Source organism: Notamacropus eugenii, chromosome 1 (genome assembly GCF_028372415.1).
Source record: "Notamacropus eugenii isolate mMacEug1 chromosome 1, mMacEug1.pri_v2, whole genome shotgun sequence".
Classification (NCBI taxonomy): Eukaryota; Metazoa; Chordata; class Mammalia; order Diprotodontia; family Macropodidae; genus Notamacropus; species Notamacropus eugenii.
In genome coordinates this window covers 478203307-478229406 of record NC_092872.1, presented here as the reverse complement: position 1 = coordinate 478229406, position 26100 = coordinate 478203307, and the positions used below count along the sequence as shown (strand labels likewise).

General features: G+C 38.7%; 1 protein-coding gene across 7 annotated transcripts in view; it reads left to right on the top strand.

Annotated features, from left to right (window-relative positions):
- Positions 1-26100, top strand: part of RGS3 (regulator of G protein signaling 3) — a 176536-nt gene that overhangs the window by 67185 nt on the left and 83251 nt on the right. For all 7 annotated transcript variants that reach the window (XM_072632445.1, XM_072632444.1, XM_072632446.1 and 4 more), the window contains 3 exons: positions 281-364; positions 6322-6433; positions 17811-17854. In XM_072632445.1, coding sequence (XP_072488546.1) covers positions 281-364; positions 6322-6433; positions 17811-17854 — 240 coding nt within the window. The remainder of the gene's footprint in view (positions 1-280; positions 365-6321; positions 6434-17810; positions 17855-26100) is intronic.

Below are 26100 nucleotides of genomic sequence, written 5' to 3'. Positions count from 1 at the left end.
CTTTACACAAGCACAGTGGTTGTACTTTTCCCTCTTTTTTTGAGGCTGTGAGGCTGTGTAGGTGTTGAGTGCAAGTAAGTGGTTTCTCCCCTCTTCCGTTCTAGCCAACCAGTCAGCAGTCTCTCCTCCACTGAGAGTTGTGTTCCCAGCTGGTTCAGCTAGCTCATATCTTCCCCAGGCTCCAGTGGGGCCAACCCTGATCCTGGGCTTCTCTTCTCCCCCTCCACCCCATCAGGATTCTTCTACTCTAATCTGAGTTCAAGCTGTGCTTTGTTTTCAGCCCCTAGATCTCTGTAACACAGCTCGGACTCTGTTGCTGGCTGAAGAGCTTATGCTTTATGAGGGGAGAAACAAAACTTCCAAGGTAAGATATTCACTTTTGTAAATTATCCAGGTACCTGACTTTTCCCATCATTGCTGGACTTGGAGTCATTTTGTTGCTCCTTTATACTTCCAAAGATGGAGAAAAGAGGACAAACTGAGACCAACTCTGTTGAGAGGTGTGGGAGGAGGGAGAAATTGAAATTATTGATTGATTGAAATGGAATTTTTAGTTTATTAGGAGATTTTAGTTGTCTACGCACCTCCTGTCCACATTAGTACAAATCTAAAATCTGTTCTTTATTTTATAGGCTCTGACTTCTATTGGCCTCCAGTTCTGCCAAGTTAAGATTAATGATACTCTGTGTTGTGACTATGTCCATCTCTTCCTCTGTAGCCTAGAATGGCATTGGGCAAGTGCCCCAGTGAGTTTCATCCCCAGTCCCATTTTCAGGGCCTTGGCTTATTCCATTTCAGCCTTAACTGTCTGGCTTGATCTTACCTACTAGAACAGAGCCTTTCTAGGAACTATAGGTTTTGTGTCTATTTACCAGTGAACCTGGAAATCATGTACCTTTGCGCCACTGTGAACCCATTACATCATGGATTAAATCCTAAGTTTGACTTTGCTGCTAGACTAACTAGATTTCCATCCCTGGAATTAGAGATGGACTTTAACCATACTTTCTTTTGTGGAGAGAACCTATTGTTCTGTGTATTCCTTTGGTGCCATTCAGGTAGAAATGGATAAAGAAAAACAATAACAACAGTCAGTATATTCATCCAAAGGAGTTCTGTTCAGCTCAAACTAGCCACTTTGGAAGGATAAACATTTATCCCAATGATGAATTTCATCAAAACATTCTCTTTAGGAATGGCCTTTATGGTCTGTAGAATGCTATTTTGAATACCTTCAGTGAAAGAAAATCTTCAACTATGGACTTGACTTTTTGAAATGGCCATGAGCACTTAGTCTGTGCTTCAATTTCTTTATTTTTAAAATGATGAAAGTGGACTAGATAAAACTGGGCACTTAGACTAGATAGTCTCTAAGGTACTCACCACCTCTAATATTCTCTGGTTTTATTATTCATTTGGAGTTGACTTTAGTGAATAATAATAGGATCAGATTGGGTTGTATTATCTTAGTTTTTTTAATAGAATTTTATGTTTTCTCCAATTACATGTATAGATAATTTTCAACATTCATTTTTATAAGATTTTGGGTTCCAATTTTTTCTCCCATCTTCCCTTTTCTCCCTCCTCCCCAGTTATCTTAGTTTTTAAAATGAGGTATAACAGGCTTACAGTATCCAAAGCAAGAGTATGGAACTATTTGGAAAAAATGGCAGCATCATTGTAGTCTTCTACATCATATGTCTTCTCTCCAACCCCCAATGTGACTCCTTTGAAGGACAGCATAGTGGATAAAGAACTGACCTTGAAGCTAGGAACATCCGAGTTCAAGCCCCACCCCTGACACAACTGGTTGACTGTGTGACCCTGAGCAACTCACTTAATTTCTCAATGCTCCAAACCTGTTGTGTCAAATCCAAATAGAAACCACAGCTACTAATCCATTCATGAGGATCCCAGCTTGCTTACTTTATTAATTATCTCCCAATTAGATTTTAGTCTGGTTTGGGGGCATTTATGTTGGACACCTCTGTTCTAGGCAATTAAGACTGTGCATTACAGAGAAGGTGCTGACTTGGTTTTGTAAAAGGAATCCCTTTCACACGGTAGTTCCTTATACCAATAAAATCACAGGCCCACTCAGTTATTTAGTCTGTCAGCAAGCATTTATTAAGTTCTTACCATGTTCCAGGCACTGTGCTATGCTCAGAGGGTACAAAGGGAGGCAGAAAGTCTCTGCTGTCCAAGAGCTCACCTTCTGTTGGGACAGTCAGCACATAAAAAATAGGTACCCACCAGATGTATACAGAGTGGATGGAAGGCAGCCTTAGAGGGGAAGGCACGAGTAGCTTGGGAGAACAGGAAGGGCCTCTTGCAGAAGGCCAGGGGAACTAAGAGGCCAAGGTGGTCTTGAGGGACAGCCAGTGCAGAGGGGTGGAAACAGGCAGATGAGATACAGTGTCCTGGGGAAAGAGGTGAGTAAAGCTGAAGAAGACTGAGGAGTTAGGAAGTGTTTTAAATGCTAAACAGAAGAGTTTATCTTTGCTCCAGGGGGCTACTGGAGCTCACTGAGGAGGTAGGTGACATGGTTATCTGTGTGCCTTAGGAAGGTAGGGCAGCTGAATGAGGACAGTGTGGAGAGGAGAGAGACTAGAGACCAGCAGAGCCACAGCAGGCTGTTTGCAGTAGTCCAGGCTTGAGGTGATGAGGGCCTGTACCAGAGTGATGAGTATGTCAGAAGAGAAAAGGGTCTTGATATAAAAGATGTTCTGTAAGTAGAAACAAGATTTTGCAATGAATTAAATACATAGGAGTGAGAGTCAAGGATGACATTGAAGTTGTGAGCCTGGAGGACTGGAAGGATGGCGGTGCCCTTGACAGTCATAGGTCCCCATTCTTGTCCCTATCTCTGTTGAATCAGAGATTTTTATTGTTGGAAGGTACGTTAGAGATCAAGTCTAACTTTTTCATTTTACTGATGAGGAAACTGAGACCTTTGAAAAGGTAAATGAATTATCCACGGTTATACAGTGAACTAATGTCAGAGATGAGAAAACCTAGGTCTTCTGGTTTTCATGTCAATAGTTTTCCAGCTACACTACCAATCTCATTACTTTATGGTAATTTCTTTGGTAAGGACTCCTGCCAACGTGGTGCACTCTCAAAGACTGTGTATGTACCCAGAACTTCTCTCCACATTGCCAGTCTCATTATTTTATAGTTGTTATTTAAAAAAAACAACAACACAGCGTAACTAATCATCAGAGTTGCTGAATTAGTAAGTCCCCTGTAAAACTTAAATGAGATACAGAGGAAAAATGTATATGTTTAAAATTAGAGAATAGGAGATACATGGCACTTAATACTTGGAGAAGTTGCGAAAGCCCTAAATAAAAACAGCATCAGGAAGACTTAAAATAAATTTCTAGATGATAGATTTGGAGCAGGATGTCAAGGAGAAAGTTGGGACATTCTGAGTATATCTCTAGCCTTTGAAGTTTTTACAAAATTGTAGTTCTTTAGGTCAATAGATGTTTCCCTGATGCAAGGGTAGTAGGGGAAAACCAGATATTCTAACTCATTGTGATCCTTGGGAAAGGAGGCCATGTTAAGACTTAAAGGTTGGGGCCTTGCAGTGTTTGTTTCTTGTTCTTCCTTAGAGGTTGGTGTTGGGTTTGTTTTGTCTCTTTCTGGATCTTTTCTCAGAGGCCTCTTGGTGGGGTTCCAATTAGGACCAGCTGATGAAAGTGAGATTAAGGGTCTGTCTGGACTTCACTTGTACCCTTTCACCCCCTGTCACCATCTCCAGACTTTTGCCAGCTCCATCCTTTTCCCTGACCTGACCTTTGGGGAAATTCTTTATTCAGTCCTTAATCACTTCCTGTCTAGACTACACTGTGATTCCTGTTTTAATAGTTTTCTTAAAACCACGCTTTTCCAATTTTGAGACTGGAGAGTTAATAAACTAACTTTTAGCCCTCTTTATGTCTCTGCTGTCTTTCTCCCATTTTGTTGTCCACTTCTGCACCTCTATGACTTTTTTGGCTTGCAGACTTTGTTTTAATTCTGTCCACCACCTCCATGCTGCCTATTTGTGGCTCGAATTGAGAGAAAGTGAGAGGAAAGACTGAGGTGATGTTTTGGGGTTTTTTTGAGTGTGTGTGTATGTGTGTGTATATAGGATTTTCTTTTTCTTTCTTTCTTTCTTTCCTTTTTTACTACTCTAGTGTCTAATTTTCCCTTACCTCCACTCCTCATCCTAAATCCTTTTTTGTATTCATGTGGGTTGAAGTCTTTACATACTTCTCTTCACTAATGGTACTCTTTCCTTTCTCTCCCTTTTCTTACTACTTCTGACCCCATATTTCCACCCTGTTAGCATTACAAGTTCCTTAGAAGGCTATACTCATATGATTCTTTTGCTGCTAGGTCATACAGAGTAGAGTGGTAGAGGTATAAACACATTGGACTAGGAAACCTGGGTTTGAGTCCTAGCTCTGTCATTCAGTAGTCAAGAGAGCTATATATAGATCAGGAGCTTAGGTCAAGAGGCACTTGTGAATAAGTTCATAGTGGGTCTATGAACTTGGATGGGGAAAAAAATGACATTTTTATTTTCATTAGCCTCTAACTGAAACTTAGTATTTCTTCCGATTATGAATATAGGCAATGAACATTATTCTGAGAAGGGGCCCGTAGGCATCATTGCTCAGCCCAAGGGGACCATGACTCAAAAAAGATTAAGGTCTTGATATTAGAAAACTAGGATGTTAGAGAAAATAGTCAGGACAAACAGAAAGGCTCTCATACCATAGATCAGTCAAAAGTCCTATGGTCTATGTCTAGATCTGCTATTGACTATCTGTGTGACCCTGGGCAGCCACTTAACTTCCTCAAGGCTTAGTTTCCCCATCTTTAAATTAGAAATGATAACATCGACCTCAGGATAATTGCAGAAGATCCAATATTATAAATGACCAAATATGATATACACATTCAAGGAATTAATACCATTAGCTCATGTGTCTCTTAAGTGCTAACAATGAGAGTAAGTTCTACAATTTTTAAGAATCCCTCCACAGAAGGGCCAGTACTAGAGGGGCAGAAAGGGTGTCAACAAAAATGTATCCACACAGTGACATGTAATGATTTCATTTGAGGGTCTTAGATTAGTTACATTTTGTTGCTTTTGGCCAGTGGCTGCCATGAGATTTCCAGAGAAAAGATCAGATGCAGTCTAATCTTGAGTGTGGTAGGTTAGAGTGACTTTCAGAATGTAGAAATACTAAATTAGCCATTTCAAGAAAGATCAATAAGAAAGAACCACCAGATAAATACATTGCTGAGTCAGTTTAATTGTGATATAATGTGAGTGCTGATTTTTGAAGTGAACAATACAAACAGAGACTATATAAGTAACATGCATGTTTTTGTCAGACAGCAAATTGTTAAAATGACAACCAGCGACCTAGTTGAGTGCATCAATTCTGGGTTCTAGTCCCAAGGGTTGAATCTCTTTGGTGTCATACCTGTGTGACTTCTCTGAGCTTCAGTTGTGTTATCTGCAAAAATAGAGCTCATGTCATCTCTCCTGCCTTCCTCCCACAGAGTACTGGAAAATCAAATGAGATGTTGTATATGAAAGTGTGTTGCAGATTGAAAAGTGCTACAACACATGTAACCGATGAATATCATTGCTTTTCTAGAAGCATTCTTGAGTGAATACGAGTTAAAATTGTTACTGAGAAACTTCTGGCCTAAATCTAGATGTATAGATCAAAATAAAAGATAATAGGAACTATCCTCTCCTTTGATACTCTGTCGCTGAGCTGGAGGAGGTTGACAGTAACCACCTTGATCATGGCAATGGGGCATGGTTATCAGAGCAGAAGAAAGGCCTGGTTAGCGCTGTTTGGCAATAGGGGAAATTTCCCTGTTTTATGTTTTGAGGAATTAGAGGAACCAGAGACCTGTAATTCGCCCCTGGTTTCATAATTAGTGGTCCAGGATTTGAGAGGTGGACAGTGCACTCCTGCCGCTTATTATTAGCCTGGGCCATGTCAGTAGCTTGTAAGTGCTTCAGATAACAATGCTAAAGATGTGGTTCCAGACCTACTTGTTCAATCAAATAGAGCAAGTCTGGTAAGTCAGAGTATGACTCCAGTCATTCAGCCCACATTAAGCACCTACTGTGTTCAGAGTACTGTATGAGGTGCTGAGAGTATACAAAGTTTAGAAAAGATTCAGTCCCTGTCCTCATGATTCTAGGCCTTTTGGGTTTTTGCTTAGTGGCTAGTGTTATCCACTGTTCGGAGAAGAAAAAGCTGGTTGCATTTTATCCAGTGTGGTTCTTTCTCTGCCCAGGTGACATTGTTTGTGTACTCTGACTTGTTACTCTTCACCAAGGAGGATGAGCCAGGACGATGCAATGTCCTGAGGAACCCACTCTACCTCCAGAGTGTAAAGCTACAGGAAGGTAAGTGTTGGAGAAGTGCTCCTCTCCTATCTACTTCATTCTCCATTGTGCTGCCCCTTCTTCTCCCAGGAGCAGGGTTGCACCTATGAATATAAAGCTTAATTTGGGTCACTTAGGTCTGTGTCTTCCTAGTGCACACTGGTAACTGTCAATGGTGAAGTTTACAATGCTCAAACTGGAAAGTTCAACATTTCATTTTCTTCTAGGCAAATGTCCTTCTGATGGGGTGCATGGGTACATGTGTTTGGATCCCAATTCTAAAATAATATTTCCCTTTAAAAATCATATTTCTCCCTAGCCTTGAAACACAATCCCAGGCAGTTTCTCCCCATCCCAAGGACATAGCCTGCCCCAGCAACAGCCATTATCTCCCTTTCTGCTTCAGTAGCTAGCTGCACCTGTAGAACTTATTAGTCTGAACCATCCATGTACTGGATGAATTGGCTATGTACTGGGTCATGACCACACTTACTACTCACTGACCAATCATATATATCCTGAACTTAGACCTACATATATTCCCTTACCTTTATCTTGTCTAACAAGACATTGATGAGAGCAGCCTGGTATTCCTTAATCAACCCTGACCCTTAGTTGATTTAGTGAAGGTTCAGGCCTAAAACCACACCTCCATGTAGCCCTGCCTTGGGCTATTTCCCAGTGAACTCTGGGTAAAATACCTGAGCAGAGATACCCAAAGTGCATGTTCCTTTAAGAACTAATCACTTCTTAACCACTCCCTAATCCCTCCCCAAATCACCTAGTTAGCATATTTGGCATCTGTTTTACTATAGAATATCCTATATAAACTTTTCCTGTACCCCTCTAAGGTTGCAGCTTCCCTAAGAACCCTTGACCACTGAAAAGTATAATAAATCTTTACTTTGACTTCAACAACGCTTGAGTCTGTGAATTCTTTCCCAGATGGCCCAGTCATGGAGTTTCTGTGCCCCTATCCCTCCAGTCCTCATCATATTCATACCTACCCATCTACCCCACCATCCTCACTCCTTTCCCTAAGCTTTGCTGAGTGATTTCTAATGACAGAAGTGTTGATGTAGGGAGGAGAGAAAAAAGTTGTGGCTTGTTCTCCGGTTAGGTGTGTCTTAAGATCCTTAGGAGAAAGGGGGGAGGGAAGAAGAACAGGAAGAGGAGGAGCAGACAGATAGATGAAGGGTGGGGTGGGGGGGAAGAAAAAGAAAAAGAGAAAAGGAGAGATGGGAGATGGGAGGATGTGGGGGGTGAAATGGGTTTCAAGTCCAAACTTTCCATCATATCCTCCTATACTCCAGGAACTTGGATCCAGCTGGGAATATCTGTTCTGAGTTTAGTTTGGCGCCTGAGGTCTCTGCTGTAAAGAGGCTTGATTTCCTCTTTCAGATTATGTAAAAGGAAAAAAAACACCCAAAAACAACAAACTTGTTTGAGTAAGAGATGCAAGAGATGGGAGGAAAATATTACCAAGTTGAAAAATTCTGTTTTGATGACTGTTGCTACAGGAAAACTTAATGGCTATTTGTTAGCTCATCCTGTGGAGTCAGCTCATTGGTTGTTTTTGCTCCTTAGACATAAAATCCATGTGGGAAACTCTACTCATGCTTCTTTGAAGGAAAATAGTCTTTCTTCTTTCTTGGACTTTCTTCTGCCTACTGGCCCAGTCATCTAGGCAATGTCTATCACTGCTTTTGAAGTCTCTTGAAGGATATAAGGTAGTTCTCTGTTAATTTTTGAAATTTAACTGAGGATAAAGTAGCATTGCATTTGGAATACACATTTCCCTCTTTGTTGGCCACAATTCCCATCACTTCATTCAATCCCCCAAACTCTAAATAACCGAACACAGATATTGTCTTGTCCAGTAAACTTTAGCTTTGTTGATTTCTGGGACATAGGTGCCCCTTGGCATGCAGCTTGGGGAGAAGGGAGACTTTTTCCTTACTGATATTTGAATACTTTGTGAAGTACTATGACACCATGGAGATGTTCAGTAAGTATTTGTTCACTGATTGTAAGAACCTTTCGTAGCGTCCTCTCAAGTGTTCAGAAACTAATTATCTAAGGCAAGGGTTTTTTAAACCTGTGGTCCATGAGACCCTAAAAGGTATGTGGATTGATTTCAAGAGGTCAGTGAAATCTTTAGTGAACTAAACCTCTAACTGAAATTTACCGTTTCCTTAAATTATCAATGAAGATAGCAATTCACAGTAGTAAGTCATATTTGGCTGCATCAGACTGTCAAAGGCAGCGGGACCTATAACACAAAAAAGATGAAGAACTCTTGTCTATGAAGTCTGGGGAAATCATTCAGAGTAATTATTCTCCCTTGCTGGGAGACAAGGAAAGGAAAGGAAATCCAAACTAGTTAATTGCATGCCTGCACAACATGCAACCTCACAGTTAGGGTCTGCCAAAGGATTTCAGGTGGCCCTTAAAAAATGTCGGGTTGCCACTGTATACTCTCTCCTGTTTCTCACATGACCAGAGGCAACCACCCATATCAGTCTATCCATAGTCTAACCTATCTGCTGCCCAAAGAAGTTTACAAGTTGTGCAGGTCTGTTAATTGCAAGGTCAGTGTAGTGAGTGTAATAGAGTCCAGAAGTAGAAGCCAAGAAACCTGTATTCTCACCTTAACTCTGCCATTACTGAATTGTATAACTTTGAACAGGTCACTTAAACCTCTCTGAGCCTTAGTTTCTTCATCTATAAAATAAAGAAGTTAGGCTAAATGATCCTATGATCCTCTCCAGTTCTAGCGTTCATAGATAATTGAGAGTCTCTTCTCTTGGCAAAGAACTTTCTACACATTTTCCTGTATCCTTTCCCTTCCCCATCCCATTCCCTTCTTGGGAAAATCAGTTTCTTTTTTGGTTTCTACATTTGGAAGAAGGAAATTCTGGCACAAATAGTTTCCCAAGTTAAGATAGGACTAGGAATGGGTCTTTGGCTTCCCATTTAGGATCATCGTTCGATTCAGACACAGCATATTTTATTTTTATTTTTATTTTTTGTTCCATTTTGATTTCTGAGTTATTTCCTTCCAACCCCGCATTAGAGAAGACCAATATTTGATAAAGGTATATATGTGAAAGCATACATTATGTACTTCCTTATATTAGTTCTTTCTTTGGAGGTGGATAACATTTTCCTTCATAAGTCCTTTGTAGCTGATTTGAATAATCATATTGTCATACTCAAATTATGATAAAAATGATCATACTCAAAATAGTGTAGTCATTCACAGTTACTCTTTGAACAATATTGCTGTTACTGCTCATTTCACTTTGCATTAGGTGGTGCAGCGGATAGAGCACCAGAGCAGGAGTCAGGAGGACCTGAGTTCAAATCTCACTTCAGACATTTGACACGCACTAGCTGTGTGACCTTGGGCAAGTCACTTAACCCCAACTGCCTCATCCTGGGTCATCTCCAGTCATCCTGATGAATATCTGGTCACTGGATTCAGATGACTCTGGAGGAGAAGTGAGGCTGGTGACCTGCACAGCCCTCCCTCACTCAAAACAAAGTCAAGTGCAAGTCACATGCAAATCATTTCTCTGATGGCATGGTCTTCTTCGGTAAGGAAGGACAAACACATGTTTCATTTAAGTCTTTCCATGTTTTTCTAAAATCAGCCTCCTCATCATTTCTTACAGTACAATAGTATTCCATCACAATCATATACTACAATTATTCAGTCATTCCCCAAGTGATGGGTATCCCCTCAATTCCTGTTCTTTGCTACCATGAAGAGAGCTGCTATAAATATTTTAAAACATGTAGACTTGGGAAACAGATCTAAGAGTTATATTATTGGGTTGAAGTTTATACAGTTTTATAACTCTGGGCATAATTACAAATTGCTCTCCACAGTGGTTGGATCAGTTCACAATTCTACCAGCATTGTATTAGTATCCCAATTTTTCCACATCTCCTCCAGCATTTGTCATTTTGGCTAATCTTATAGGTATAAATGGTACCTCAGAGTTGCTTTAATTTTTTAAATTTGCATTTCTCTAATCAATAGTGATTTAGAGCATTTAGAAATGCAACTCTATATAGCTTCTATTTCTTCTTCCAAAAACTTCCTATTCATGTACTTTGACTATCAGTCAAGGAATGACTCATATTCTTATAAATTTGACAAAGCTCTCTATATGTTTGAAATATAAGACCTTTATCTGAGAAACTGGCTATAAATTCCTCCCCCCACCAATTTTCTGGTTTTCTTCTAATCTTCGCTACATTGGTTTTATTTGTATAAAACCTTTTTAACTCAATGTAATAAATATTATCCATTTTACATCCTACAATGCTCTCTATATTCTGTTTATTCATAAATTTTTCTCTTATCTATAAATTTTGATAGGCAATAGATTCCATGCTCTTCTAATTTACTTTAGATATCTCCCTTTATGTCTAACTCATGTATCCATTTTTACATTGTTTTGGTAAATAGTGTAAGATACTGGTCTGTACTTAATTTCTACCAGACTGCTTTCCAATTTTCCCAAAAATTCTTATCAAGCAGAGAGTTCTTGTCCCAGAAACTTAGATCTTTGCATTTATCAAACACGAGGTTACTGTAATCATTTACTGTTGTATATCGTTTATCTACTGTATTCCACCATTCCACCATTCTAGTTCTTAACCAGTACCAGATAGTTTTGATAATTATTGCTTTAAACAAAGTTTAAGACCTCTTTCTTTTACATTTTTTCCTTTAATTCCTTTAATATTCTTGACCTTTTGTTCTTCCAGTTGAATTTTGTTTTTTTTTCCAGCTCAATAAAATTTTTTTTGGTAGTTTTATTGGGAATGGCACTGAATAAGTAGATTAGTTTAAGTAGAATTGTCATCCTTATGGTATTTACTTGTTTTATCTATGAGCAATTAATATTTATCCAGTTATTTAAATCTAGCTTTACTTGTATAAAAAGTATGTTATAATTATGTTCATATAGTTCCTGGGTTTGTCTTGGTGGATATACTGTCAGATATTTTTTGTTATCTATAGTTATTTTAAATGAAATATCACTTACCATCTCTTCTGGCAGGGCTTTGTGATATATAGAAATGCTGATGATTTATGTGGGTTTAATTTAACATCCTGATATTTTGCTCATTAATTGTTTTAGCTAATTTTTTAGTTGAATCACTAGTGTTTTTTAAGTATACCATCTATATACCATCATATCATTTGCAAAAAAGAAATGATTTTATTACCTCATTGTTTATTCTGATCCTTCAGTTTCTTTTTCTCCTCTTAATGGTATTGCTAGCATTTCTAGTAAAATACTGAATAATATTGGTGATAATGGGCATCCTTTTTGCACTTCTGATCTTATTGGAAAGACTTCCAATTTTATCCCTGGGACAGACAATTTGCTGATGCTTTTAAGTAGATATTTCTTATTATTTTAAGGAAAATCCACTTACACTATGCTTTCAGATGTTTTTAATAGGAATGAGTGTTGTACTTTGCTAAAAGCTGTTTCTATAACTATTGATATAATCATATTATTTTTGTTGATTTTATTATTAATCTAATAAATTGTATTAGTAGTTTTCCTTATGTTGAACAAGTCTGCATTCCTGGTTTAAATCCCATTTGGTCACAGTGTGATATCTCTGTGATATGTTGTGAGATTCCTTGCTAGTATTTTATTTAGGATTTTTGCCATCAATAAACATTGGCAAAATTGGTCTGTAATTTTCTTTCTTTGTTTTTGCTTTTCCTGGTTTAGGCATCAGCATCGAATTTGTTTCATAAAAGGAGTTTGATAGGATTTCTTCTTTGTCTATTATTCCAAATAATTTCTTTAATAATAGAAGGAGCTGATCTTTAAATATTTGGTAGAATTCACTTGTAAACCCATCTGGTTCTGATGTTTTTTCTTAGGAATTTCATTTATGGCCTATACAATTTCTTTTCTAAAATAGGTTTTTTAGTTATTCTCTTTCCTCTTCTGTTAGTCTGGACAGTTTATATTTTTGTAAATATTCTTCCATTTCACTTAAATTTGTTGTCATATAATTGGGCAAAATTATTCTAATAATTGTTTTAATTTCATCTTTGTTAGTGGTGTATTCACCCTTTTTGTTTTTGATATAGTGTAATAATTGTTTATTAAGTAGACATTGAATTGGAATTGTGAAAGATCCTGCAATATTGGGCAATCAGTTGTTTTTATTAGTTTCTAGGTATTTATTGATCCTTGGCTGCAGAGTAAGATTTGGGTATCATAGGAATAGCAACCTTTGATTGATTATGCCATGGACACCCCGGAGCTGATGAGGGACTCAGTTAACCACCGCAAAGATGCAGAGAACTCTTCCCAGACCCTTTAACCCCTTCCTTTGGAGTCCAGCTAGTCCTAAAAGGAGAAGAGAAGAAAGGAATTGGAGTTTGTCTTACTAAGGCTTTTGTACTGGTGACTGAATTGGTGAGGCATTTTGGGCATTCTGTAGTTGAGGGGGCAAGTAATGACTACTGTGGGAGCTTGTGAGTATGATAATCATTAATCTCAGGAAACTCAGTCCTGTAGTTGTAACTGGGGTTCCCCATTTCTAGATTCCAAGAATGTGTCATAGTGGGATAGGTTTTGTTTTGTAGGTTACAGAGCTATTTGGTATAGTTTATCTGTCAGCTGTATTCCTATCCTTTTAGCCTGATAGCATCTAGGAATGGAAATATTTAGAAATTGGTCAACCCTGTCACTAGGATAGTAGTGGAAGTTGTAGGTGAGAGTTATAGCTTGATATGACCAATCTGTCTTAAAAATGGACTTTTTTTTACACTTAATGAGTTAATGTAGGCCCAGTGATAGTTGTTTAAGGTTCTTTTTAGTCATTAAGGCTAAAATTGGGTTCAGTCTGGGTATGGAGGGTGATATCAATGGAATCTCTGGTAATCATCTAAGATAAGTACTGCGGGGGAAGGTGGTGAGAGAGAAGAGGGCTTCACACATTCATGATAGTAGAAACACCTTCTGAGGGAGGAGAGGTTCCATTTCCTTCAATACATTCTAAGTAAATTCAAGTGACCTTTGCATATGAGAAACTCCTTTCTTTGGTTAGAGACCACTTCCTTTTCCTATGAGGGGGGGTAGGCAGAGGTAGAATTTGGGGGGGGCTGGTCTCTTCAGAAATCATTTTGTTAATGTGTACAGTGGGGCTGGAGGAAATAACACATTGTTCTGCTATGACCAGTAGAGTATTTTAGAGCATGAAGTGTGTGTGTGTGTGTGTGTGTGTGTGTGTGCGTGTGCACGCACAGACATGCGCGCACAGACATGCGCGCACACTAGATTTGATCTTAACATGGTTTTGTGTGGATAAAGAGCCCTGCCCCAATTTAGTGATTTCATTTAGCAAATGCTAGAAAAGTGCCTCTTAGACGGTATAGGGAGTAGTTGAAAGCTGAGGAAATGGCTCGATGATACTAAACATTTATGCAGCACTTTATATTTATATTTCTGTATTGCTGTTCAGTCATTGGCCAGTATCATTGCCTCCGACTCCTCTACTTCTCCTGAGACTAAGGCACTAGGAAGTTCACTTGCCTTATCTCTTAAATATCAAGTAGGAGAATCAGGAACTAGGCCCTAGAGTTCTAATATCCTCTTCCCTCTTGCTCCGTTTTACCGTAAGAGCTGCCATTCCACCCTGCAGAGACTTTTCAGAGATAGATTTCCCAACACACAGCTGGTGGGGTGTTGGGCAGGCAAAACATCAATTGGCAGAATCGTCCCTAGATTTAATATTGCTTAGAACTAGATTTTTCCTCCATCTCTTTTTTCAGTTCAGTTAATTTTTTAAAAAAAATTTTATTTTGAATTTAATAAACACCGAATAAAATGGACACTTGCATATATACAGTAGAAAAGAAAGAAGAGGATTGTACTTGAAACTGCAGATATTTATTTCACCTCCCTTGTTTTTCTTTGCATTTATGGCCTTCTTTTCATTCTCTGCATTTTTTTAAGAGATGCCTCAAAGATCCTCTTTTTTTTTTTTTTTTTTGCTGCTCTGTCCCCATTTCTTTCTACCTCCCTGGGCTTTCTTCCCTTAAAAAGGAAAAAGAAAGCCAGTGTAACAAATATGCATAGTCAAACAAAGCATTCCAGCTTTGGCACCTTGAGTCTATAAGTTTAGCAAACTTAATCAAATAATCAGTCTTCGGGAATTGTGGTTGATCATTATATTGATCAGAGTTCTTAAGTTTTCAACAAAGTTGCTTTTCTTTAAAAATGTTGTTACCGTATAAATTATTCTCCTGCTTCTTCACTTTGCCTCAGTTCATTTCAAATTCAATTCAACAAATATTCATTAAGCCTCTTTTATGTGCCAGGCACCAAGTTCAGAGCTTGGGATACAAACATAAAAGGAAATGTTCTTGCCCTCCTGGTCATTTCCCAATATATTTCCCTCCATAGAATCCTCTTTTGTAACAAAGAAAAACAGTTAAACAAAACAAGTGCCATAGGTAGCAAATACAACATTTGTTTCCGTAGTTCCCTGAGCCTCTTTCCCAAGATGGGGAAAGCGTGTTCCAAATATTGTTCTTTGGCTCTCGGGACTGGTCTTTGAAACAACTCTGAGTTTAACTGTCTTTGTATCATTTACATTTCGTTGTGTATATTCTTCTGGTTCTACTTATTTGGTTCATCACTTCATACATACGAGGTTTTTCTATGGTTTTTTTTTTTTAACTTTCTCATGTTTGTGATTTCCTGTACAATGGGACTCCACTATATTCGTATGCCACGGTTTGTTCAGCCATCCTCCTGTCAGTGGCAGTGCTGCTCTTGTATTGGTTTATAGGGGGCCTTTCTTTTTCCTCCCTGGAGTATTAGCCAAGTGGTGGGATTACAAGGTCAAATTGTTCATCTTAAAAACACTTGGAGAAAGCTCCGTTCTGTACAGTGAAGATGATAGATGAGTAACCACACCCAGTCTCCTTGCTGGTAAGACGGGAGCTGTTCTTTCTCCTGGAGGGGAGGGGTAAGAGGGAAAGGAAATTCAGTGACCAAGGTTTCAGTGGAGAGATTTGTCTAATTGTTTTTCTCCTAAGTACACTTAGCCCTGCTGGCTATCTGCAGGCTTTTACTCTTTCAGATCATCTACTTTAAGGGGGGATCTGGAGGAGCATTATAAGCACCTGGGACTTGGTTGACCTTTCAGTCATTTGTTTAGTCTTCACAGAGTTAGGCAGTAGTGTTAGTTCAACCTGTCTATCTCACTTGGCAAGCGCTTTCTCCTGGACTTATGAGTGACCAAGCAGTACTGTAATGGGAACAGGCGGAGGACTGGCTCTAACAATTGAGACATCTCCGGTTCTCAGAGAGCCATTGTGACGTTTCCTGTCTCTGCAGTGCTCTACACCAGTTGCTGAGCAAATCTGTCTCACAATGCACTGTGTTCCTGTCTCTAAGGCCTGACTGAGCTGATCCATGTTACTCTGCCCCCACTTTTTCTTTTCCCCCTCCCCCAATGCTTCTTCCTTGAATGGGCCTCTATTCTCTTAGGAGAGGACTGGGAAATTTCCAGCTGTTTCTTTGGGGCTCCACCCATCCCAGGGGGGAGTATGTGTGTTTGAGGGGGAGAAGGGGCTCAAGCCTGGGAACTTGGCTCAAGTTCCAACTTCTGGGAATCTCTGAGGTAGTACCTATTATTTGTTCATCTCCCTCTCTTTCTTTCCAAGGTTAGGATTTCCAAAGAATAGTTGAGCATTCCCTCCTTGGGTCCCATCCTAGGCTGAGGGTAGCAGACGGCATGTCATGCTTCTTAATAAGCTTTTAAAAATCTTTTTGTCCAACTATTGAATAATACTAATATGCAACTCACATTTACATAGCACTTCTAAGATTTTAAAAAATGTTTCCCTTGCAACCGTTTGCAAGTATTATTGTCTTTGTTTTATAGAAGAAGAAAATAAGGTCCTGAGAGGTTGTGATTTGCATATGGTCACAGTTATTAGTGTCAAAGGTGGTTTGGCCATAGATCTTCTGATTCAAAGCTAGTGGCCCTTCCATTATACCACACTTTCTCTCCCTGTCTATCCTAGTGGTAAAAGGCAGGACAAGACACAGTCCTGCTCTGAAGCTGACTACAGTCTGGTTGTGTCCCATTGGAAGCATAAGGCAAAGGCATATTAAAATAGTTACAGTACAGGGAAGTTTATGTATCAGATGAAAGGGTCTCGATAGTAAGTGCCATAGTGTTTTATAAGAGAGAACACATGGTGGGCAATGTGATTAGGGAAGACTTCACAGAGGAAGTGAGATTTGAGTTGGGCCTTGAGGGGTGATTAGATTTTGATAGATGGAGAAGAGATACAACATGCAAAAAAAAAAAAAAAGGTGAATCAAAGGCACGTAGGGCATTCCAGGAACAGAGAGGAGAGCACTCAGCATGGAGTTGGAGTTCCTGTAAGGAAGTGATGGGAGAGGAAAGGCAGATACGAAGGGTCTTGAATGCCAGGCTAGGGAATTTGGATCCAATATATTCTGTGCTCAGTAGGGACTTATTAAAGGTCTTTGAAACATTCTTCCATGAGATTGAATAGTGTCAAAACTAACTCGCTAATTTACAGTTGGATATACCTCTACAGACTGTGACTAATGTTCTGCATAAGACATAATCTCTTCAGTGGACCAGCACATTCAGGAAACCTAAATGACAGTTCAAAAAGTTGTTTAGTGAAAACTAAATCAGAATGAAAGGAATTGTGTGTTCTCAAATGGTATTTTAATCCTGCTCTGATAATTTATGCACCTCCATTCTCTAGAGTTATTTTTGTCAAAAGAAGAGGACTTTTTTTTGAGTTCAGAACACCCTCTCTCTCTTGGCCAGGCCTGCTTCCACCTTGACGTGCTCTGATGTGCCAGCTCTGCTTTTCTTGGATTCCATTTTTAACCCTGTAATCCTCTAAGGGCTAGTCTCAGGTGTGGTAGGTGTGATCCTGTTGCCTTCAAAGAGTCCCTTGTGATTGTCATTTATCTTGCCACTTATTTAATTTTTAACTGAGACCCTTATTCTTGCACATTTTAATAGCCATTCTCTGCTCTCTACAGTTGCTTGTTTTGTTTTTTCCTTTCCTACCTGTCATATATTTGTCTTCCTTTTGGTCTCTTCATTAGACAAATAATGTTATTTTAGCTTTTGTGAACATGTGTTATGCATGTTGTTTTATAGTGTTTTATTTGGTCATTTGGCATATAGAGTACTCTTCTGGGCAGCTGGAAGTTGTATATTTCTTAGGTAATAAACACTGCCCATTGTAGGCTTTAGGAAGTTGTTGCCTTAAGGAAAAAGAGTGGCATCCTTGGGTGGTAACACTAATGTTAGTGTTTCTCTTTTTTTTCCTCTGAAGGTTTGTCAGAAGACTTGAAATTCTGTGTACTCTATTTGGCAGAGGTGAGTACTGTGTATTTGGGGTTGTCCTCTTGAGTAACAAGGCACGGCAGGGATGACCTTTGTTCTTCAGTGAAGGGTGGGAAGGGTGGGGGTGTGGGCTGAGCCTTTGGCTTGCAGGGCTTGTAGTCCAGGCCCAGCACTACCATAACACATATGTGAGGCAATATGGCTCAGTGGAAAGGGGGCTGAACATGGAATCCGGAAATATGGGTTTGAATTCTGACTGTGACCCTAGCTGTGTAGCAGTCCCAGATAAATCTCTTCACTTTTTGGAGCCTTCATTTTTTTACTTGTAAAGTTGGGATCATAATGCTTGCACTAACTCACAGGGTTGTGTAAAGAGCACTTTGGAAACCTAAAAAGAGCTGTAGAAACTTGAGCTCGAGCAAGCTGTTTAATCTCTGTGAACTTTGGTTTTTGTATTTTTTAAATTTTTTGTATTGTTTCCCTAACAGAAGTGATAAAAGGATGAAAGTGGTAATAGATGGGAAATTGTCTCAGAAGTGTAACACTGTTCAAACATAAGATCAGCACAGTGCCAAGTATATGGCAGGTGCTTAATAAATATGTGGGGCTTGCTTTCTGTTGTTGTTCATTTTCAGTGAATTGGATAGTTCTGGCTTCTGTCAAGCACGTGTGATTGAGCAAATAGCTTCTCTTTTCTTGCCTTCGGTTTCATTCCTGTACAAGAAAGGACCTCCAAGGTCCCTTTAATGATGATGATGATAACAGTAACTATCATTATTATATGTAGTGCCTTGTAGTTTACAGAATACTTTGCATATGATACTTCATTTGATTCTGACAACAACTCTATGAGGTAGGTGTTATTATTATCCCCCTTTTACAGACAAGGAAACTGAGGCTGAGAGAGGTTAAATGACTTACTCAGGGTCACATAGCTAGTATCTGAGGTAGGATTTTAACTCAGGTCTTCCTGATTCCCAGTCCAGTGGCACACTTTGTACTATACTTTTTAGTTCTAACTGAGCCCTTGAGCTTTAACATCTGAGCTTTAAATTCTAAGAAGAAATGGTCCCAAGTTAAAGGAGGAGAGATTTGGGTTATACATAAAGAAAGAACTTTAGTGGCTAGGTAATAGCATTAGAATAGAGCGATGAGCGAGACTGTGGAATCTCTTTCCCTAGGGAGCTTCAGGACAGCCATTATTTCTGGGTGGTTTAGAGAATGACTTTCTTTGAAGTCAGTAGATTTGACTAGTTGACCTCTCAAGGTCCCTTCCAGCTATTATGATTCTGTGATTCTAACTCCCCTGGGTAGCATCTGCACAGAGACCCTTAATTTCTTTAATGGTCAGCAAAATTCCATTTTGTTGGGCTCAATTTGTTTTTCACAAAGAAAAGCACTTTTCCTTGGGTCATTGATCTCTGGGGGCCTGTAGCCTACCACTCTGCTAATGGTTGATGAGTATATATTAGTTTTGGGCCTTTCCCTTCACTGATGTACAGAAAGCATCCTTGCTGATCTGACGCAGAGGGATTTAGGGATGGGAATTTTGTAGTGACTGAAGAATAATCTTTTTCTCTTAATGGAATACTAATTATAACATGGGAAGGGTAGAATGATGGAAAGGAAAAGAGGGAAAGAAAGGAGGGGAAAGAGGACAGAATGGGGAAGGGAAAGGGAAAAGAGAGGGAAGGAGGAATGGAGGGAGAAAATGAGAGGTGGGGGGGATATTTTCTTTTGTATGAGTGGCTCAGGATTTTCCAGGAAGAATTTCTATAAGTGAATTACCTTGAGAGTCCAGAAACCCACAGTTTAGCCTATAGTAGTTTCAAATGGCCACACATATCAGAATGGCTATCAAGAAGTTTCCCTTCTTTTCTCTGCCCTCTGGTAGAAAATAGGCTGCCAGTGCCTTCCCCTCTAAGGTTACCTTGTATGTACTTTGTATGTATTTTCTGTGTGTATGTACATTTATGCAAGTTATACAATGTTATTAATATAATATTTCATGTTATTTACACAATTAATATTGTTAATTATATTAATGCATATTATGTATACACATTGTCTTCCTTGTTAGAATATAAGGTTCTTGAGGGTAGGAGTTTTTTCTTTGAATCCCCATTACTTAGCATAGTGTCTAGTAGATAGTAGATAATAAATGCTTATTGATTGATTAATTTTATGTAGGAGAAACTAGAGATTTTATCTGTCAAACAGATAAAGTTATGTGTTTTTCATTATATGGAATAAAGTATTAGATTCTAGCTATGTTGGTGTAAGGCAAAGATGAGGTTGTTACCCAATCAAGAAATTGTGTGTTGAAGTTTCTTGAGTATGCCCTTGGTACCTATGTCTTGACCTATTGGGAAAGAATAGGCAAGATTCTATGCCTGGCTTTGGCATGCCATAATATATATACATTCATTGAAGTTGGCCAGAGAAACTGTGTTTGGATTTTGGGTTCTAACTCAGGGTAAGGTTAGAGATTTCTTTTAATATACTACCACCTGGTGACATGCAGAGCCATGGCAGCAAGATAGTAAAAAGAAAAAAAGAAACAAATAGCAACCCACCTCTCCCCAAAACTTTTTAAACAAAACCAAAACCAAAACAAAACTAAACAAAACTTGGTGATGCTTTAGATTGCAGGAAGGTTGAAAAAATGATTTTGGTCTCTGACAAACACCAGCCATGCAAGACCAATCCCATGGGACAGTGTGCTATGGTCAGCATTGTTGTTCTGATTTAAAACATATGAGAGCATTGTCTCATTTGCATAGTATTAAAAATGGGTCACTCTTTAAGCAGTTATGGAAAGAACCAATGACTTTAGGTTATGGTAGAAGACCGTGAAAAATAAGGGCTAGGAAGCAGTATTTACTATGTCCAGTTCTGGCTACCACAAAGACATTCAGAAAATGGACAAAGGGCACTTAACCCTGTTTCCTTCAGCTTCATCATTGTAAAATGAACTGGAGAAGAAAATGGCAAACCACTCCCCCAAAGGAGTCACAAAGAGTCTGAGATGACTTAACAACAATCTTTATTTAAACTTCTTTATAGCAGAGACTATCTTTGTGGCAGTTAAGTAGCACAGTGGATATAGCACTGGGTTTGGAGTCAAGAAAATGTGAGTTCATATCTGGCTTCAGTCTGTGTGACCCTGGGCAACTTACTTATTTGATAGAAAAAAAATGGCCTTACTCTGGGAGGGAAACTATGCTTTTAATATTTCATTAAATATTTCCCAGTTGCTTAAAAATTTTTTTAATATTTTTTTTTTTATCAAAGCAATCAAAGTTAAGTTACTTGTCCAGGGTCAAATAGCTAGTAAGTGTCAAGTGTCTGAGGCCAGATTTGAACTAAGGGCTGGTGCTCTATTCAACATTTGCTTTTAAAAATTTTGAGTTCCAAAATTTCTCCCTCCCTCTTGTTCTTCCCCCACCCTTTGAGAAGGGAAGTGAAAACATATCACTTATACATGTGAAATCATGTAAAACATTTCCATATTAGCCATGTTGGAAAAGAAAACACAGAAAAAAACAAGAAAAAGAAAGTAAAAAAAGTATACTTCAATCTGTACTCAGAGTTCATTAGTTCTCTCTCTGGAGGTAGACAACATTTTTTATCATGGGTCCTTTAGAATTATGTTGGATCATTGTCTTGATCAGAATAGCTAAGTGTTTCACAGTTGATCATCATTACAATATTGCTCTTACTGTGTATAATGTTCCTCTACTTGTTTTGCCTATTTTACTTTGCATCAGTTTATATAAGACTTCCCAGGTTTTCCTGAAACCATCAACTAGATTTTTAATTGATTCTCTAGGATTCTGTAAGTATACCATCATAGTCTTAATGCTATAGCAAGCATCTCTAATATAATGCTAAAAGTGGTGATAATGGACTTCCTTGCTTTACCTCTGATCTTTTTGGGAAGGCTTCTAGGAAAAACATGTTTTTCGAAGAAGTGTAAATAGTCCAATAGTTCTGCACCTGACAAATCAATTTTATCTGATGGTAAATGACTGATGTCCTCTTAGTACCATCTGCATCCTTCTGTTCAGTATTTGCTAATCACAGCTTGATTATGTCTTTACCCATACCAGCCACCAAAGCTGTAGCTAGTTTGGAACTTCAGAGTTCCAAACAATAGAAGCTGCTGTTTTTAGTTAGAGAGACAGCAATAGGCCCAGCAAAATGTCTTATAAGAGTGTCCCTCCTTTGCCAAGGAAATGACCTGGGAAAGTTTTGCATTCACCGAGTATCATGATGTTGCCTTTAGACCAGATTACATTTTATCTGGATTGTGAACAAGTTTTTCTTTAAATTTGTTGCCAGCTTATTTGTCACTGGTGATTGCTTTGAAAGAAAGGGACCCAATTTATACTCCTCCCATCTCAGCCCTAAGAAGTCACAGCTCTCCAGATGTGTTCATCTTATTTCTCTGTAGACTCTTGGATACTAGCTGTGTGTGTGTGTGTGTGTGTGTGTGTGTGTGTGTGTGTGTGTGTTTGCGTGTGTGTGTTTGCGTGAGAGACAGACAGCTAATGACATCTGTATCTTTTTTTCATTATATTCTCAAATACTCCATTGAGAAGAATGACTGCAGAATTATGATGCCATATTCAATTATATTAAAATTTAAGAATGAATTCATGTTTCTTATAAACCACTTAGCATGAATTTACTTTTATCTGTTTACAAGATATAAATTAAGATTTCAGTTTAAAAAAAGAACCATTTTTATTTGTGTGGAATAAAGCCAGGAAAAAGTAACAAAATATCAAGTTAGAGACCTAGGTTAAATTTCAGTTTGGGGCTTCAGTACACAGGTATGACAATTATTATGGAAGAATTTTTTTGCTCTTAAAAAAACTTCTTTTTCACTTCATACACATTTTTTTCTTATGAAATACATTTTCTTCTTAGGCATGTTGCATAGAAGAATTAAAATGACTGGGAGAAACCATAAACCAAAACAAAACATAACACAAGAGAAAATGGTCTGCTTCATTCTGCAATCCAGTTCCATAGTTTTTTCTCTGGATGTGGAAGGCATTTTGCCTCAAGAGTCCATTGGGAATTTTTTAGGTCCTTGCATTGCTGTGAAGTGCTTAAGAAAAATTCCTCACATACTTGTGGTTGTTGCTGTGTACAAAGTTCTCCTGGTTCTGCTCTTTTCACTCAGCATCAGTTCGTATAAGTCCTTCCAGGACTCTCTGAAGTCTTCATCATTTCTCACAGCACAATAGGATTCCATGACATTCATATACCACAACTTGTTCAGTCATTCCCCAACTGATGGGCATCCCCTTGATTTCCAGTTCTTGGCTACCACAAAGAGAGCTGCTATAAATATTTTTATACATGTGGGACCCTCATACACATTTTCAAACATTAGTAGGTCAAATTGATCAATATAAAATACCACAAAGAACCATTTCTTCTTGTATCTTATACCAAAGTATTGTTGACTGCTTGAACTTGTGTCAAATGATATGTGCAAAAATACAGTTTCTCTAGCTACCTTGTCTTTTTTCTTTTTAACCTGTCCAAAGAAGTTTCAGAGATTCATCAGTACCCTGAACAACTTTATACATCCATCAGCTGTCACCTTTTCTAATGGTTGTGACCTTAGCATTGGCAATCTGTGTCGTTTAGCCTCCTAAAGTTAAAAACACATTTCTTTCAGTAGACTTGGGACACTTAATTTGACTATTCTTTCAAACTCTTTAAATGCTCAAAAAAATTCTACTAGTCCTTCCCTAGACCAAGAAGTGTAAAGTAATTTTTGTTGGTGGAGAGTTGTGGTTTGTTTTTTTAATGTCTTTTAAAAATGTCTTTTTGTTCAACAAGTCGACAGCAAATCAATCAAGAAGCATTTCTTAAGTTTCCACTTAATGCTAGGCTCTTGGTTAGACATGGGAGATACAAAGACAAAAGTGTAACAGTCCTTGAAGAGTTTATATTAATGGGGAGATGACATGTACCCATAAAATACATACAGAATAGCCCTGGTGGAAGAAGGCACTAATATCAAGGAGGCCTGGAAAACTCATGTGTAGTAGATGGCGTGAGTTGATTTTTGAAGGAAGCCAGAGATTCCAAGAAGTGGGGAGGGAGTCCTGGATGGTTGGTGCAGTCATGGTGATGGGATAGGGAGTGAAAGAAACAGGAAGGTCAGCTTGGTTTCACTAAAGAGTACAGGAAGTGATTGTAAATAGCTTTAAATGTCAGACAGAGGAATATATCTTTCATGCTGGAGGTAATAAGGAACTACTGAAGTTTATTAAATTGTAAAGAGGGAGGATATGAAATAGAATTGTGCTTTAGGAAAATCTCTTTGGCAGCTGTTGGAGAATGGATGGGAATAGGGAGAGATTGGAGGCAGGAGTACCAAAGAGGAGGCTATTGCTATAGTGCAGGTGAGAGATACTGAGGGCCTGGACCAGAGTAATTGCTATGTGAACGTAAAGAAGGGGGATGTATGTGAGGGTAACATTTCCTTTGGCACTAATTCCCTAATGCTCATTCTCACTGGTGAGAGAGATCCTCAGAGGCTGCCTGTTTTTCCTTTTGGGTTCTAGGGATAATCCTGATTATCTTGGGTTTCTAGTATTGCTGCTCACAAGCATCCACCTATGTGCTTCCTTGTTGACTATCAGCTAGTTGCTTCAGTTAGCTTTAAGGAAAGGATATTTCCTGAGAAGGTAGAGTAAGAGTAATAGTTATAAAGCACTCTCTTTCAATAGGAGGGCCTAATTTCCTTATGTATATACAAGGAAGACCCTGGGAAGAGTGAGCTTAATCTTAGAATACATTGGTAGTGAGGCATATATGTAGAAACACCTGTAGTCAAAGGATAAGCTCATACTCCTGATTACCATAGGGCCTTTTCTCTGTTGATATGGTCTTCATGAAGTTGTCCACAGAGACTGCTCTCTGCCAGGTTCAAAGGATTGGTGACTTGGCAAGGTATAACTATAGCAAAGTTGCTGCTTGGTCACCTCTTAACTTCTATGGTTATTGTTACCAGCTCTGATAGATTCTGTTACTGACTCTGGTTACCAGTGGTACCTCTGACAGGACCAAACTGGCGCTGTCACCCAGCAGATGGGAGATGAGAGAAGGGGAGAAACCCTTTCCCAAGTAATTCTGTCTTGGGCTTGAATAGAGCTGCTCCACCAAGAAACACTGATATGACTCTGAACTGGTTTACTCTTTTTTACATAGGCTTAGAGATGTATTTAATTCTTTCAGCTACTCAGAAGTTATATCTGGTTTGATGCCATTTATTTTTGCCCAATAATCAAGGAACCCTATTTCAAATTAATCAAGTAATTGTTCATACCTGGTTTTTTTGTTTGGTGTTTTTTTTTTGGATAGATTATTTCAATCATCTGGCTTGGCCTCTATCATTATATTAACTTTGGTGGAAGTCCCCACTCTTACACAGAAATGTTGTGGAGGTTAGAAATGGTGGATTTCGAAACTGATTAGATATGTGGCATAAGGAAAATGAGGGGTCAAAGATGACACCAAGGTTGCAAGACCAGGTGACTGAAAGGATGCAGTGGAAATAGGGGAAATTCAGAAGAGAAATTGATTTTGGAAGAAAAAGAATTCGCTTTTTTGGGACATGTTGAATTTGAGACCATCTAGTTCAAAGTGACTAATAGAAAGTTGGCAATGTGTGACTGGAATTCAGAAGAAGCAGTAGGTCTGCATATATAGATCTGTGAGTCATCTGTATGGAGATGATGATAAATAAGCTCATGGAAACTCATGAAGTCACCAAGTGAGAAAGTGTAGAGAAAAAACAAAGAGGACTTAGGACAGAGCTTTGGAATACACCTGGAATTAGGGGGCATGTCCTTGATGATGATCCAGAAAGGAGACTGAAATGACTTAACAGGTTATAGGAGAACTAGAAGAGAAAACAGATCTAATGCCTTAACAATATTTAACAACCACTCATTTCTCATGTGGCTGCATGACATTGGGACTTCTCTGAATTCTTTCTCTCCCATACTCCCAGAAGTTCTCTCAATCCCTCCCCCCTCCCCCCGCTCCCCAGATTTTTCAGCTTTCTTTTATATATTATCTGTCCCCATTAGATTATAAGCTACTTGAGGGCAGGGATTGTCTTTTATTTTTTCCCCCATATTTATATCCCAGGACTAAGCACATTGTCTGGCAAATAGTAGGTACTTAATAAATGCTTATTGACTGACTGACTTTGAAATATTTGAAGACAGCTTTCATGTTTTCAA